The sequence below is a fragment of the Arachis duranensis genome, chromosome 3, assembly GCF_000817695.3.
Source record: "Arachis duranensis cultivar V14167 chromosome 3, aradu.V14167.gnm2.J7QH, whole genome shotgun sequence".
In the NCBI taxonomy this organism is placed as follows: domain Eukaryota; kingdom Viridiplantae; phylum Streptophyta; class Magnoliopsida; order Fabales; family Fabaceae; genus Arachis; species Arachis duranensis.
In genome coordinates this window covers 52543209-52561231 of record NC_029774.3, presented here as the reverse complement: position 1 = coordinate 52561231, position 18023 = coordinate 52543209, and the positions used below count along the sequence as shown (strand labels likewise).

General features: G+C 40.1%; 1 protein-coding gene across 1 annotated transcript; it reads right to left on the bottom strand.

Moving 5' to 3' along the window:
* Positions 1-14093: 14093 nt before the first annotated feature.
* On the bottom strand, positions 14094-15897 carry LOC107479409 (uncharacterized). The gene is made up of 5 exons (XM_016099547.1): positions 15703-15897; positions 15361-15594; positions 14751-15305; positions 14255-14438; positions 14094-14200 (listed from the first exon to the last, which is right to left on the bottom strand). Exons 1-5 carry the CDS (start codon positions 15895-15897, stop codon positions 14094-14096), a joined length of 1275 nt encoding a protein of 424 aa, XP_015955033.1.
* Between the last annotated feature and the right edge of the window lie 2126 nt (positions 15898-18023).

Genomic DNA, 18023 nt, shown 5'->3' with positions numbered 1-18023 from the left:
AGTAGTTCCTTTAGGTCTCCTCATAGATTCGCCCATATGTTTGTTGTTTTGTCTTGAGTGTCTCCGATTTGGACTTTTTTGGTCTCACCTTCTGGTTGAGGGCGGAGTTCCTCACGCCGAGTTCTATGGTATTGGTTTCCTTTCCTCTGGGGTCACCTTTAAGGTTTAGACTTTCGTTGTAACAACGTCGCGCGAGTTTTTGGTCCCCTTTTATGGTAGCGATCCCTTCTGTAGTTGGAAACTTCATGCATAGGTGCAGGGTGGAGACCACTGCGGCGAGCTGATTTAACATTGTCCGACCTATAAGGGCGTTGTATGCGGAGCTGACGTCGACTACGATGTAGTCTATGCTCATTGTTCTAGACTTTGTTCCTTTTTCTGAATGTTGTGTGCAATGGGATGTACCCAAGTGGTTGGATTGGGGTGTCTCCGAGTCCGAACAAGCTATTTGGGAAAGCTCGGAGCTATTTCGCTTGTAGGCCGAGCTTGTGGAATGCGGACTTGAATAGGATATCTGCAGAGGTTCCTTGGTCTACTAATGTTCAGTGGAAATTAGCGTTAGCGAGTATGATGGTAATGACCACAGGGTCATCATGTCCCAGGATGATACCCGCGGCGTCTTCTTGAGTGAAAGTAATGGTGGGAAGGTTGGGTGACCTGTCGCTTTCTCTGACATGATACACCTCTTTGAGGTGTCTTTTGCGGGATGATTTAGAGATCCCTCCTCTTGCAAATCCTCCGCTTATCGTGTGAATATATCTCTCAGGGGTGTGAGGGAGATGTTCACCTCGTCCGACCTCTTCATCCCTTCTCCTCTTTCTTGGTTCTTCCGCTCTATTGGCTAAGAACCAATCTAGTCACCCTTCTCGTGCCAATTTTTCTATGACAATCTTTAGGTCGTGACAGTCATTGGTAGAGTGCCCATAGATTCGATGGTATTTGCAATACTCTATTTGACTTCCTCCTCTCTTGTGTTTAATCGGGCGAGGCGGTGGGATCTTCTCAGTGTTGCATATCTCCAGTAAATGGCTACAAGGGACATCCGAAGAGGGGTGTAGTTGTGGTATTTTCTGAGTTTCTCAGTAGGTTGGTCTTCTTTCTTCCTGGACTCTTTGTCCTTGTCCAGAAGTGGGTAGGAGGGTGATAAACCCATATTTTATGATATATTCTGTACTTAATTTAAGTGATTTATTCAATCCTTCACTCACTTGTTCATGTAAATTGCATGGTTTTACTTTTCCTTCGTTATTATGTGATATTTGTGAAAAACATGTTTCCTATGCTTTGAAATTAATTATTTTAATTACCCTTTATTATCATTCGATGCCGTGATTAGTGTGTTGAGTTGTTCTAGATCTCCTAAGGCAGGAATGGCTTAAAGGATGGAAAGGAAACATACAAAAATGGAAGGAAAGCATAAAACGGAGTTTGTGAAGAAACTTGCAGCGACGCGACCGCATCGACGACGCGGCTGCATGCCAAGCGCGAAGAAGCAACGACGCGGCCGCATGACTGACGCGACCGCGCGCCTAAAGAAGAACACCTATGACGCGGCCGCATGACTGACGCGACCGCGTGACAAGGAAAACTCCAATTGACGCGACCGCGTGACAGAGTCCACGCACCAGAAATTGCAGAAAACGCTCATAGCGAATTCCGAAGCCCTTTTTGGCCCAAATCCATGTCCAGAAGGCATAGACTAGAGGCTATAAAGTGGGGGAATGCATCCATTCATAATTAGGCTCTCATAATTCATAATTTTAGTTTTAGATGTAATCTTTAGAGAGAGAGGTTCTCTCCTCTCTCTTAGGATTAGGATTAGGATTAGGATTTCATCTTCTTCAATCACAGGTTCAATATTCCTTTTATATATTTTCCCAATTTAGTTTATGAACTCTTTATGTTTGGATTGATTTTCTTAATTAATGTTATTTGAGGTATTTTAGTTTATGATTGTTTTATTTATATGAATGCTTTTAATTTAATTTAGATATTTTCCCTTTTGGCTTAAGTTAAATAATTGGTGACTCTTGAGTTATCAAACTCATTGTTGATTGAAAATTGGAATTCTTCAAGAATTAATTCAAGATCCAATAACTCCAACTTTTCCCAAGGAAAGACTGGGACTTGAGGATTCGAATTAATTCATCCACTTAACTTACCTTCGTAGTTAGAGGTTAACAAAGTGGGAGAAAAATCCAATTCTCATCACAATTGATAAGGATAACTAGGATAGGACTTCTAGTTCTTATACCTTGCCAAGAGATTTTATTATTGTTAATTTATTTTACTTGTCATTTAAATATACAAGTGCCCATTGCCCAAACTCCAAAACCCCAATTTACAAACTCATAACCAATAATAAGAACATACCTCCCTGCAATTCTTTGAGAAGACGACCCGAGGTTTAAATACTTCGGTTATCAATTTATTTAGGGGTTTGTTACTTGTGACAACCAAAACATTTGTACGAAGGGATTCTTGTTGGTTTAGAATCTATACTTACAACGCAATTTTATAAAATTCTTTACTAGCAAAAATCCTAATGTCAAAATGGCGCCGTTGCCGGGGAATTGCAAACGTGTGCCTTATTATTGGTTATTGTAAATATTTTTCAAAAAAAAATTCTTTTACTTGTTTATTTGTTTTCTCTCTTCCCTCTTATTTCTGATATCTATTATGAATTCTCACCCCTCTCGCTTTGAGTTTGGTTCTAATTTTGTTGCAAGGAATGGAAGCTATAATAGGACTATGCATCAAGGTCTAAGCAATCAAAGATGGATGGAGCCACAAGGATCCGATCAACCCTTTAGGCAACAACATCCTCCTAGATATCATGGACAGAGACCATTTTACAATGCATACCCAACTGATAGATTTGGTGGACCGCCTTATAACTACCAACAAGCCCCACCCTGTGCTCAGAGACCATCCTCTCGACATAACTTCAAACCACTACACTCACAAGCTTGTTTTCACCATTCACTACCACATGATCCTTATTCACCCCAACGCCAATCCAATTACTCCCAAGAACCACCACTCCCTTATGCACCATGTCCATATCCGTCAAGCCAAGAATCACAGGTTCGCTTCGAAGAATCAGTAAACCAGTTCAATGCAACCCTTCATCAACTGGAGCAAGCAATAAATCAATTATCTTCCAGACGTTCAGACAGTCAATAGACTCCCATGGCTTAATGTGGAGAATCTAATGAAGAACGCAGCACGACGAAGACACTAGAGACTCTAGTGGACAACATAGAGCATAACTTCATACTGGAACAAGTAGAGGACGCTGTCATTGTAGAAGAAGAAGAGTTGGTTGAAGATTTAGGAGATGCCGAACCGGCACCTGAATCTAGAGTTGTGGAGAATTCCGTCAAGAACGCTACAATTGATGCTAAGGAGGATAGTGCACAACCCCCAAAGCAGGTATCTTATGGGGAACTAGACGGAATTACCCAAGACACATGTTTCCTTGATGATGATTATCACAAGTCAAGTCCTCTTGGTAATGAACTTGCATCTGCAAGTGAATTTTTTGAGACAGAAGAATCTTCCCCAAGTGAATACGAAGATGATACAGAGGTCGACTTCTCTCAACCTCCTATTTATGACTCAAGTGATGAGAAAGATATAGAAGACTTTGACCAGGACATGGCTGGAATGAAAAAGGTTTGCAAGGAAGTGGAGGGATTCACTGAAGACCACGAGGTAGTAGAGCTTGCAGAACCACTGAAAACACTGACCCCAAGGCCACTACCACCCAACACAAACCTCAAGTGGGTAAAATCCTTGACTTTCATCTTCAATTTCCCACTTGAATATGGTTTGCTTGAAACAGATGGCCAGCTTAGAACTCTTTGCGGCTTTAAGAGCAAAAGGGAAATGACTCACACTCAGAGCTGGTCTGCAAGATTCAATGAGGCTTCACACTTCAATTTGAGGTGCAGGAATTGATGTCAAGCTCAATTTAAAGGATTTCGGAAGCTGTTTGGTCACTGCAGTGAGAATTCGGATTACTCATCACTCGACTGGAACGATATAGAACAAGACAAAGACGGGTGTAGAAGAAAAGTTTGGGATCCTGGAGTCTATTCTGATATTCAACACTCTGGGATCCTGCAAGCCTGTGTGAACTCACCTAAGGGCTTTACGTACCTTGTTTGGGACCCCGGAGGATGCTAGCATTCTAAACACTGGTGGAGATTTTTGGACGAATTCAAGCATAAGCCACCATAACAGGAAGCTCATCCAATGTCCAACTTAAGGACTTTAACTAAAAGTGCTAGGTGGGAGACAACCCACCATGGTATGATCGTTCCTGTTTCCATTTTATTTCATTTTTGTTTATTTATATTGTTTAACTCTGTTGAACCTGGATGCTATTCATAACATTTGCATTTAGCACTACATACTGCATAATTACATACCTGCATAAAAAAAAGAGAGAGAGAAAAAGGGCGTGCGACGCGACCGCATCGATGATGCGATCGCGTCAGTTGCGACAAAACACCTTCCACGCGTCCGTGTCATCCACGCGGTCGCGTGACCTGGAAATCGGCGTAAAGATCCAATGCCCAGAAAGTTGGGCTGGCATCGTGTGGCCATTGTGAGTTTCGTACAAAATGAACCACGCGGTCGCGTCCCTGACACGATCGCGTCACTTGCACAACAGCAATCCCACGCGACGCGATTGCGTCGCATGGATTACACAAAATCCCAAAAGGAGGCAGAGAGTTGTGCTGAAACGTCGTTGGATTCGTGCGTTTACCATAATTTCCAGCGACGCGATCGCATGCCCCAGGCGATCGCATCATTCACTCTTTTAGCTATTCCATGCGATAGCGCCACTCACGCGATCGCGTCAACCCCATTTCACTCCAGCCACGTGACCGCGTGCCCCATGCGATCGCGTGGATTCAAATTTATAACACCCCCAGTCACGCGAACCCTACCATTCGCGCCCCCCTAAACCCCTCTCCTCCCTCTCTTCTTCTCCGATCACACCACCACCACCCAGCCACCATCATCGAATGGCCGCTACCCCGCAAACCACCCAGACCCCGTCACCACCCACCTCCCTTCCTTTCCCTATCCCCCACATACCCCCATTACCCCTACCTTTCCCTCCCTGCCCCCAAACAGCAGCCACCGCCGCCGCGCCACCCTCCTCCAGCGCGCCAGACGCCACCATCACTACCCCCCAGTCACCTCTCTGCCCCACTTTCCTTAATTCGCCTACCAGGTTCCGATGAATGCCACCCTTCTCTCATTCATAGTTAATTTCATCTTTTTCTATTTATGTTCATCATTAGGTTAGTTAAATATGCATGTTGTAGTGGATTTTAGGTTGTTAGGTAGCCTAGGATGTGGTTAGTGGATTTAGGCCTGATAATTGCGCTGTTCGTGTTTCTTGCTTTATGATTTTCATAATTTTGATGTTTCTGTGATGTTGCTATTGTTCATATGCTGTACTTTCTTGTTTCATGCTGCTTTTTACATTGCCTTTTCATGTTCATACTCCTTTTATGTGATTGCAGCTATGTTTTAATTTTCATTCATATGAACTATTTTGTTGCTGTTTATTTTCTGGGACAATCCAATTTTAGCCGGAATGCTACCCAAATTTCTGTACAATGTTTCCATTCTTGTTTTGGTTTTGGCATTTTCAACTGTGCTTTTCTTAGATTCCCCCAAACCAATTCATGAATGCCCCACATTCTTATTCTCTTTGATCTCCTGGTTCATAAATTGCATTTTTGATGTTTGATTCCAATTTTTGTTATTTCTATATCTATCTGAATCAACATCAACATGTTTTCCTTGTTTGGTTATGAGTTACCTGTAGCTTCTAATTATGAATGCTTGTTACTTAGAAACTTATCCTTATGCCACTTACCTTAACCCATTTTTCACTAACTCACTAATTTTAACTTCGTAAACTCTTTTTCAATTCTAACCAAACTAACCTTTTAAAATATCTCTTCTGGTTTTTCACTTTCTTTTAACTTTCTAACCATGGCATACTGATAATTTTCCTAATTAACATGCCTTCTATTACATTTTGGATTGTCAATTCTTCCTTTCAAACTTTTAACTCCTATACAATCCTTAATGCACATTTACTTAACTCATTTTCCTCATTCTATTTCTCCTTTGCCACTTTGTGTTTCTTTTAACTATTTGCCTATTTGTTTTCCTGTTTCTATTATATCCTGGTTTTCTATTTTTCAGGATGTCTGCCTCCCAGAGAAAGCGAAAAGCAAAGGCAACTACTGGCAAACGTAAAAGAAGAAAATCTTCTATGTCTATCATAGATCTCATGCATGATGCCTCCTGGCGGGAGAAACTCTTTACCGCGCAGGAGAAGGCTGACCAGCTACTCCATGCTACTTATCCCATAAAGTTTACAAACCGATACTGCGAGTTGAAATATCCGGCGTTTGCAACCTCCAGGAACCTGTACTTAGAGTGGACTCTGAAAATCCCAAAAGAACTCCAGCAATACACCTCTGATCAGATCAAAGACAGAGGCTGGTTCTTCCTAGAGAGAAAACTTACAGAGGTCAATGCATCTTGGGTAAGGGAATTTTACTGCAGTTACTTCAACACTTTCCTAGATGCAGTGATCCTAAGAAGGAAGCAGATTTTGGTCACTAAAGAGGCCATTGAGGACATTTTGCAGCTTTCGCATAAATCCGATCAGCTTGATGGGTACAAAAAGGCTGAGGAGGACATGTGTTTCATGAAGTTTGATTGGGATGCTGTCAAGGCAAGGATAGCCCTTGACCCGACTGTTCCATGGGAAATGGGTCAGGACACCACCATGCCTAAGGGAATCAAGCAAATTTACTTAAATGATGAGGCTCGGCTATGGCATCAGATCTTTAGCAACTATGTTATGCCGAGTACCCATGAGACAGAGATACCGGTCGCTATGATCACCCTCCTTTGGTGTGTAATGGAGGGTAAGGACATGTACCTGCCACGTTTTATCCGGTCCTACATGGCCAGGGTCCACATCCGAGGCACTCTCCCCTTTCCGTATCTGATTACCCAGCTCGGACGTCGAGCTGACGTACCGTGGGAGGATGCTGATGAGAGGCCACCTGCTGCAGAATGCAGGAAGATTATCCCTCACAGCAGGAACTTTCTAGCTTTGGGCTACAGACTTCTATTCCTCTCATCTTCCGGTGATACAGCCACACCATCTGCTGGTCCTTCTTCCTCCATAGCTACCCCAGCTACCCCTGCTAGCACTACTGCACCTCCACCTGCCTCAGAGCCAGTTTATCACCTAGTGCACCGCTTGTTTCAGCAGCTGGACAGTATGGAGCGCTGCAACCGGCACCGGTATGAGAGCGGCGACGCTATGCGCACCTGAAGCTGTTGATACGATCTGGCGGCGACATCCCCTCCGAGCCTGACACACCATCAGAGCCATCTGAGGAGGAGGCGGATGAGCACGAGGAGGAGACCTATCCACAGAGAGAGGCTGCGCAGGCAGGCTCAGAGCAGACTGCACCCTAGCAGGAGGACCCACCTCAGATTTAGGCTGCAGACCCTGAGATCCCTATTCAGACAGCCTCTCCTCTACAGCAGCCAGATCCTCAGACCACTACCACAGAGACTCCAGCTACCCAGCCTCACAGTGATGACACCCTTTCACACCCTGCTTGAGTGAGCATCGGGGACGATGCTATTATTTAAGTGTGGGGAGGTTGCCATCTCTGGCATATGTTTATTTTGGTGAACCACTATAAACTCTCTCTTATTTGTTCATTTTCTGTATTTTTGCATATTTTTCTCTTTTTGCTTTTTATTGTACTTTTTGCATTTTGCACTTTGAGCTATATGTATACTATTTTGGATATTTTAGCTTGATTTGCAAATTAGTTTACTAGTTATATTTTTAGTGGATTAATTAGTATAGTTTACCCTTTTTAGTATATGATAGTTGACTTGATTGAAAATAAAAAGGAAGTAAGCTAGAGACCTTAACAGAATCAATCTACACACCTTGTATATATAGCATTACATGTTAGTTAGTTAACAACATTTCATCAAGGAGAAACACTAGAACTTTAAAGCCACCTTAAGTTTTACATTGAGAATAATGGGAATTTTTAACTAAACCTGCATGACATATATGAATGATATATGATTTTTGAGTTAGAGAACACGCAGCCTGTGAGTTTTGAGCTTCGTTGTATGGTTATATTTAAGCCATAATATTTTATTCCTGTGTGTTTTGCCCTCTTATTTATTCTGGTGTTCTTTACTTTGTTTTAATCTATGTGTCCGATTATAGAATATAGATACATGCTAAGAAAGTGATTGAGGCCATTGTTTGATTTTAACTCACTTATCCCAAATAAAGCCTACCTTTTACATCACCCTTGTTAGCCCACTTGAGCCTTTTAATCCCTTCTGTTTTATAACCACATTACTAGCCTTAAGTAGAAAAATAAAATAAAAATCCCCAATTGAATCCTTGGTTAGCTTAAGATAGATTTTGTGTAACATTTAAGTGTAGGAAATTTTATGGGAACATGGAATGATAGAAAGTAGGAAATTAAATTAATCAAGTCATGTGAAAATAATTTGGGAAACATGCTCATGTGAAGTCAAAATAAATTAATTACCATGTGTAAAAAAAAATTTAATATTTGAAAAAAAGGGATACAAAAAGAATTCCCCAAATGCAAAAAGCGATGCACATGGTATAAGAACAAAATATGAGCATGTAATACAAAAAGTGGAAAAAATATGGGAAAATAGGTAAAGAGGCTTAGCTTTACAAAGTATGTATGTTAGGTGAGATCTTAGACTAATCAAGGATTCACTTAATTAGCTCACTTAGCCTTACACATATACCCTTACCTTTACCTTGGCCCCATTACAACCTTAATTAAAGACCTTATGATTTTTTTATGTCTGTATTCTATAATTGTTGATTGATTAGATAAACAACAAAGCTATAGAAAGTAAGGATAAAAAGAGGAATAGAGTGATTAACCCAATAAACACTGAGTGACTAGAGGTAAACACAAAAATCCAGTGAGGGTTCACTAACTCATTAACATATATCTCTGCTTAAATTATTAATTTTCTTGCAAGTTTATAAAATGTTTTTCTCTCCCATCTCAATTGTAAAAGCCCTTTATCATTATCTAAGGTTTAGCTATATATATATATATAATATATTCCTTGAGAATGTGAATTAACTTAACTATATGTAAGCTTTATATACAAGTGAGTAACAAATTAGAATTGCATGATGCATCATTCATTTAGTTAGTTGCATTTAGATTAGATTGCATTGCATGACATTCTACCACTTTAACCTTACTTTTTATCTTGGATTTAGCATGAGGACATGCTATTGTTTAAGTGTGGGGATGTTGACAAACCCATATTTTATGATATATTATGTACTTAATTTGAGTGATTTATTCAATCCTTCACCCACTTATTCATGTATATTGCATAGTTTTACTTTCCCTTTCTTATTATGTGATATTTGTGAAAAACATGTTTTCTATGCTTTGAAATTAATTATTTTAATTACCCTTTATTATCATTTGATGCCGTAATTGGTGTGTTGAGTTGTTCTAGATCTCCTAAGGCAGGAATGGCTTAAAGGATGGAAAGGAAACATACAAAAATGGAAGGAAAGCATAAAACGGAGTTTGTGAAGAAACTGGCAGTGACGCGACCGCATGGACGACGTGGCCGCATGCCAAGCGCGAAGAAACAGCGACGCGGCCGCATGACTGACGCGACCGCGTGCCTAAAGAAAAACACCTACGACGCGGCCGCATCATTAACGCGACCGCGCGACAAGGAAAACTCCAATTGACGCGACTGCGTGACTCACGTGGACGCGTGACAGAGGCCACGCACCAGAAATTGCAGAAAATGCTCATAGCGAATTCTGAAGCCCTTTTTGGCCCAAATCCAAGTCCAGAAGGCATAGACTAGAGGCTATAAAGTGGGGAATATAGTTTTTAGAGAGAGAGGTTCTCTCCTCTCTCTTAGGATTAGGATTAGGATTAGGATTTCATCTTCTTCAATCACAGGTTCAATATTCCTTTTATATATTTTCCCAATTTAGTTTATGAACTCTTTATGTTTGGATTGATTTTCTTAATTAATGTTATTTGAGGCATTTCAGTTTATGATTGTTTTATTTATATGAATGATTTTAATTTAATTTAGATATTTTTCCTTTTGGCTTTGGTTAAATAATTGGTGACTCTTGAGTTATCAAACTCATTGTTGATTGAAAATTAGAATTCTTCAAGAATTAATTCGAGATCCAATAACTCCAACTTTTCCCAAGGAAAGACTGGGACTTGAGGATTCGAATTAATTCATCCACTTAACTTACCTTCATAGTTAGAGGTTAACAAAGTGGGAGAAAAATCTAATTCTCATCACAATTGATAAGGATAACTAGGATAGGACTTCTAGCTCTTATACCTTGCCAAGAGATTTTATTATTGTTAATTTATTTTACTTGTCATTTAAATATACATGTGCCCATTGCCCAAACTCCAAAACCCCAATTTACAAACTCATAACCAATAATAAGAACATACCACCCTGCAATTCCTTGAGAAGACGACCCGATGTTTAAATACTTCGGTTATCAATTTATTTAGGGGTTTGTTACTTGTGACAACCAAAACGTTTGTACGAAGGGATTCTTGTTGGTTTAGAATCTATACTTACAACGCAAATTTATAAAATTATTTACTAGCAAAAATCCTAATGTCAGAGGGTCCGGTCTTTGAGGTCTCTCCTGATCGGGAGTTCTCCTCCATATTGATGTATTTTTCTGCCCGTTCTTGTACCTCATTCAGAGATGTTAGGTGTTTTTCGGATATAGAATGGCTAAAGTGCCATTCTCGTAGACCGTTGATGAGTCCTATAATCGCTGCTTCTGTAGGAAGATTTTTTATGTCCAGGCATGCTTTATTAAATCTTTCCATGTAACTACGGAGGCTTTCTCGATCTCCTTGTTTAATCCCTAGCAGGCTTGGAGCGTGTTTGGTTTTGTCCTTCTATATGGAGAACCTGGCTAGGAACTTCTTAGTGAGGTCGTCAAAGCTTGTTATCGACCTTGGCAGCAAGCTGTCGAACCACTTTATCATTGTCTTGGTCAAGAAGGCTTTGCACGGGATTGCATCTGAGGCATCCGTGAGATACATTCTGCTTCTGAAATTGCTGAGATGATGGCTCGGATCAGACGTACCGTTATACGGGGTCATGTCGGGAGATTTGAAGTCTTTTGGGACTTTAGCTTTCATGATTTCCTTTGTGAATGGGTCTTGATCTTTGTGTGGGCTATCTTCGTTATTGAATCGGGTGGTCCTAGTTTTGAGGTCGGCTTCGAGCTTTAGAAGCCTGTCCTCCAGCTCTTGACGCTGTCTTGTCTCACTCCAGAGATCTCTCTCGGCCTCTCGTTGATGTTCGACCTCTTGTTCGAGCTGTTTGAGGCAATCCTACTATTCACGGATGACATCTAAGATTTTTGTGTTTTGGGGTTGATTGTCTCCCTTGGATTGAGGTGTATCCTTTGGTGTGGTATCCGTGTTCTTATGCGGCGTTCTGTCCTCCACTCCAGAGTAGTGATCGTTGTCAAGGTTGTCTGCCATGATGATGGGATTACTTCTAAGTTCTCCGGAAATGGTGCCAATGTTCCGAGGGTTACCTGAAACTGAAGGACGATCTCAGATGAGATCTTCTGATGGGGTCGGAGCTGTTGTGTCCGACTTGCTGGATCTAGTAGTACTGCTGATCCTTGATCACCAGAGGGTGATAGTACCTGCAAGAGACTCCAATGCTTAAGTTAGCACGTGCTTTAGGCAGGTTTTTATGTAGAATCAAAGTATGAGTTATACCTGGGGGCTCCAGTGTATTTATAGTAGTGTGGAGTGACCCTTCTTGAGATAAGTTAGTTATCTTTTCTTATCTTGGGCAAGGTCACCTATCTTTTAGGCCAGCCACCTTTAGATTTGGCTGCGTCCTTCTATTTAGGCCTGCTTGGGCCTCTATGGCAATTTGGCCGAGCTCTTTGGGAAGAGGTGATGAGCGGATATTTTATACGCTTTTTGGGGATAATTTCATGTAGTTTTCAGTATATTTTACTTAGTTTTCAGTATATTTTTATTAGTTTTTAGGCAAAATTAATATTTCTGGACTTTATTATGAGTTTGAGTATTTTTCTATGATTTCAGGTATTTTCTGGCTGAAATTGAGGGAGCTGAGCAAAAATCTGATTCAGGCTAAAAAAAGGACTGCTGATGTTGTTGGATTCTGACCTCTCTGCACTCGAAATGGATTTTTTGGAGCTACAGGAGTCCAATTGGCACACCGTCAATTGGGTTGAAAAGTAGACATCCAGGGCTTTCAAGCAATATATACTAGTCCATACTTTGCTCGAAGATAAACGACGTAAACTGGCGTTTAACGCCAGTTCCATGTTGCATTCTGGTGTTAAACGCCAAAAATAGGTTATAACCTGACGTTTAACTCCAGAAACAGCCCTGGCATGTGAAAAGCTCAAGTCTCAGCCCCAGCACACACCAAGTGGGCTCCATAAGTGGATTTCTGCACTATCTATCTCAATTTACTCATTTTCTGTAAACCTAGGTTACTAGTTTAGTATTTAAACAACTTTTAGAGATTTATTTTGTACCTCATGACATTTTAGATCTAAACTTTGTACTCTTTGATGGCATGAGTCTCTAAACTCTATTGTTGGGGGTGAGGAGCTCTGATGTGTCTCGATGAATTAATGCAATTATTTCTGTTTTCTATTCAAACACGCTTGTTTCTATCTAAGATATTCATTTGCACTTCAATATGAACAAGGTGATGATTCGTGGCACTTATCACCATTCTCAACCTATGAACGTGTGCCTGACAACCACTTCTATTCTACCTTTGATTGAATGAGTATCTCTTGGATTCCTTAATCAGAATCTTCGTGGTATAAGCTAAAATCGATTGGCAGCATTCTTGAGAATCTGGAAAGTCTAAACCTTGTATGTGGTATTCCGAGTAGGATTCAGGGATTGAATGACTGTGACAAGCTTCAAATTCACAAGGGTTGGGCGTAGTGACAGACGCAAGAGGCTCAATGGATCCTATTCCAGCATGAGTGAGAACCGACAGATGATTAGCCGTGCGGTGACAGCGAACCTGAGCCATTTTCACTGAGAGGACGGATGGTAGCCATTGACAACAGTGATCCACCAACACAAAGCTTGCCATAGGAATAACCTTGTGTGTGTGAAGAAGAAGACAAGAGGAAAGCAGAGACTCAGAAGACAAAGCATCTCCAAAACTCCAACATATTCTCCATTACTGCATAATAAGTATTATTTAATCCGTGCTTTCTTGTTCATTTGCAAGTCAACTGATAATTATAATTGATATCCTGACTAAGAGTTACAAGATAACCATAGCTTGCTTCAAGCCAACAATCTTTGTGGGATCGACCCTTACTCACGTAAGGTATTACTTGGACGACCTAGTGCACTTGCTGGTTAGTGGTACGAATTGTGAAAAGTGTTATTTGCAATTTCGTGCACCAAGAGGTCGGTGATGACCAACCTAGAAAGAGGTCAGTCGCTTTGTGTCCGTCCAACCCGGACCGTATAGCTCGGTCCAGGGTATGAATAGTTACCGAACTTAGTGATAAATGCCGTTTTACTTTGATCAAAAGGGTGCATAAGGATTTGATTATAACCCAAATAGGCGTCCATAAAACTTAAGGTGGCATAACCAGAAGCGTTATCTACCAAAGAGTCTAAGGACGGTAAAGGATAAGAATCTTTCGGGCAAGCTTTGTTTAAGTCAGTAAAGTCGACGCATGTGCGCCACTTACCGTTTTGTTTCCTTACCATTACAACATTGGCCTGCCAGGAAGTAAATCTGATTTCTCTAATGAAGTCTCATTAATCAGCTTTTGAGTTTCTTCTAATGATGCCTTCTTCTTTTCATCCTCGAGGTTTCTCTTTTTTCTGCTGCACCGGTCGTACGGAAGGATTGATGGCCAATCTATGGCTGATAATTTATGGGTCGATGCCGGGCATGTCAGAAGGTGTCCATGCAAAGAGGTCGGCTTGCTCTTGTAGAAAGGCTTTTATCACATTTTGTTCCACTGTACTTATTGTTGTACCTATATAGGTAAATTTATTAGGATCATTATTGAAATATACTTTTTGTAGCTCACCTGTTGGCATAGGTCTTTCAAGAAAGTCGGCTCTAGGGTCTAGGTCGGCTAATGTCGAGCTATTAGCGCTGAGGTGGACATTGTTGACCTGAAGTTGTTTTGAACGGCTTGGAGGCCTCATGCTGATGTTGTAGCACTGTCGTGCTTCTTTATGATCTCCGTGGATTGTGACAACATGTTCGTCCTGCAGAGGAAACTTAACGCAGAGGTGAACGGTAGATACAATTGCGCCAAACTTGTTTAGAAAAGTTCGGCCAAGTATAAGGTTATAGGGGCTGAAACAATCGACTATTAAATACTGAATATCACATGTTTTGGAAAGTGGATGATCACCTAGTGTGGTTTGTAACCACACTGATCCCAATATCGGGACTCGTTCACCTGAGAAACTAACTAAGTCTCCCCCCATTGGTTGGAGGGTATTGTCACTGAGCTTCATTTTTTGAAATGTTGAATAAAACAGAATGTCTGCGCTACTCCCGGGATCTAGGAGTACCTTCCTCACCAATGAATCTCCTAATTGAAGAGTGATAACCACAGGGTCATTCAGATTCTGAATATTGGAATCAAAATCCCCGTGTGTAAATGTCATTTGTAGAAATTGGGCCGCGATTTGAGGTTCATGCTGTGGTCTATCTACCGAGTATATTGCCCGAAAAGATTGCTTTTTAGCCGAGTTTGGTGATCCTCCACTGGTGTATCCTCTTGAAATACAATTAATTATACCTCGATGTTGTTCATATTGGCTTGAGGATGCCTTCTCCTTTCCTCGGTTTTGTTGTTCGGACGAAGTATTGGCTGTGGAAGGTGTGGTACGTCTTTGGATGTGACCTCCAATGTACTTGTCAAGGTGGCCTTGCCGAGCTAGCCATTCCAAGAGTTCTTTTGCCACCACACATTTGTCAGTGGTATGACCATGCTTCTGGTGGAAAGCGCAGTATTTAGACTTGTCTACGTTCTTTGTATCTTGATATGTACCGGCCTTCCTTGGTGGCTTAATCAATTTTAAATTTAGGATCTCTTTGATTATGTCTTCTCGCTTGGTGTTGAACTGTGTAAGAATCAAACCGAGGGGTTAGTTTAAAATTTTTCTTACTATTGTGCGCCTTATCTTCGTCTCTGTAGTACGTTTTGTCAGACTTCCAAGCTTGTGTGAGCTCCTCGATATCAATTTGACCCGGCAAGGGTTTTCGGTTTGGCAACCGCGATGGTTTCTTGGACTTCCCAGGTCGGAGTCCACTTTTGAGGGCATGTAGATGGACCTCGGGGTGGAGGTCTGGTATGCTTATGGCGACTTTCGTAAAGTGAGTCATATAGTCCTTCAGGCTCTCATTTTGTCCCTGATTGATTGTATTCAGATAATCTGAGTCAAGTAGATAAATTTTAGATCCAACGAAATGGTCTTCAAATAGTTTGGCCAGCTGTTGAAATTGTGAGATAGAACATACAGGCAAAGTACAAAGCCAATCAAGTGCAGGACCATCTAAATAATTCGGAAAACAATGGCAAAAAACAGTGTCAGATGCACCGTTAACGATCATTATTGATCGAAATTTCTCGAGGAACCTTTTTGGGTCTCCGAGCCCATCATAAGGTGTAAGGGTCAGTAGTAGGATGAATCTTCGTGGTAGTTCGAAGTTCATCACTTCTGGTGTGAAAGGTCTCACAGGCTCGTCGGGCTCTTCATTCTCGTCTTCGGGCTGGGCTACCTCAACTCGAATGGTCTCGGAAACGTGAGAGGGGTTGGAATGGTTTTCATCATCCTCTAGTTACGGTTGATGAGCGTTGATGTTTTCAATCCGGGAATTATTCAATTCGGTTATTTGGGCAGCCATTCTCTAATTATCTTCTGCCATACGCTGGTTTTCCTATTGTAACTCGGTTACCATCCGAAGAAGTTTGGATGGAGAAGGGGGTGCTACGTCATCCATGGGTGCAAGTGAAGGTTTGGGGACCAAAAGAGGAAAGATCTATTTTTCTCGAGCCCCACGGTGGACGTCAATTGTTCTTGCCTGCAGAGCGGGCCGGCTTCTTGTGACAGATAACTGCCGGCTTCTTGTGACAGATAACTGCCGAGCTATCACTTCGGAGGCTGAACGGCCGATCCTTCTAATCCAAGCTTTCTCCTTTTTACGTGACTTGAGAGTGTGAATGGTGGAAAAAGGGGAGAGTGTACCTTGCTTTTGTATGGTGAGTTTCTCATCAGTTATGATTTGAGCATTAATATCGGAATGATTGATAACGTATTTAATTGTTATACTATTTGATCGGCGGTTATGACTGGCACGTTAATTGGTCGCGTTATAACTCATAAAGCCGAACTGTAACGTGCGATACCAAATTATAACTCAAATTTGTAACTTCATATCAGTAACAATGTGAGAGATTTTTGTTAAGCTTATATATTATTGGAGTAATTTGGTTGTACCAAAAATATTTATTCACCTAATATTATTAAAGAACAATAGACAAACTCTTACTCAAATATTTTTGATCTGATAATTTAAGAATAAATTAGATCAGTTGAGCAAGACTAGTAAATTAGATGGAATATAGACTAGTGATATATATATAGCTAAGAAAATTTTATGTAAGGTTATCTAGAGAAATAAAAGTATATATAAATGGACTTACTCGCTACAAAAATTTTGACATATTTTGACCATTTTTAACTGATTTAGCAGTAGTTTTTTTTTTTTTAGATGGATGGATTGGACAACCCTTAATCCTAGATTTCACAACCTGGATACAGCATATTAAGAGGCATATTATTCAACCAATTGAACTAGGTCTCAGCTGCAATTTAGCGGCGGTTTAAAATTGTTCCAAAATGTTGGATGACACATTGATGACAATTGCTGGTCCATGCTATGCGGCTAAACGGTTTAGCATTGATTTTAGTTGTTGAAATCACTAAACTCAGTATTGTGGCTGATTATTTTTCAGCAGTTATAAACTACTACAATTTGCTGGGGGCACTGCTAAAAAAAAGTTGCAATTGTATAAAAAATTTGTTACAAAAGAATTATTACAGAATTGTCGAAGTAAATCTCGTTACAAAATATTTTTGTAACAAAAAAAAAATAAAATTGTTACAAAAACAATTAATTTTTGTAATAAAGTTTTTTAAACATAAAAAACTCTGGATATTATTGTAATACATCCAATTATTTATTTCTTTACCAGATGTCCCAATTATTTACTTCTTTACCAGATGTCGAAGTGATGATATTATGTTTGTAAATTGTGATATCACGAATTTCATGCTTGGTAAATATATACAACTTTATCTCATTGCTTATAGTTTATGTATCTATTTGACACCTTAAAAAAATATTTAAATAACTAAAATTTATTATTATTATTATTATTATTATTATCATTATTATTATTATTATTATCATCATCATCATCGCGGGCTCTGGAATTGGTATAATTAATTTTTTTTATTTTGTATTTTGCCAATATTGTTTTATCAACAGTCAAAGTATCATTAATATTCTTTAATATTACTGATGATATTTAGATTTAAGTAAAATGGAAAAAATTTTGTTAATAGGACTTTACCCATATTCTCATCAATGACCTAGTCGTGGATAAAAGTGACTACCGATGCTTTGACCGTCGGTAAAGCCAGGGGTAACAATCAAAATTCTTATTGTACTATATATAAATTAGTAATAATTATTTAGTTTATTCAAACAACAACAATAATAATTGTAATAAATTTATTTATTTTAAATATTTTATCATTAGTCATGAAATAAAT

Bases quoted from the DNA above. Each gene is read 5' to 3' on its own strand.
- LOC107479409 (XM_016099547.1), bottom strand. From the start codon at position 15,897: ATGAACTTCGAACTACCACGAAGATTCATCCTACTACTGACCCTTACA. The intron at 15,306-15,360 runs GCGCACAATAGT...ATTCTTACACAG, and splicing joins ACTACAGAGACGAAGATAAG to TTCAACACCAAGCGAGAAGA. The intron at 14,439-14,750 runs GTACTCCTAGAT...TTTCCTCTGCAG, and splicing joins GAGATTCATTGGTGAGGAAG to GACGAACATGTTGTCACAAT.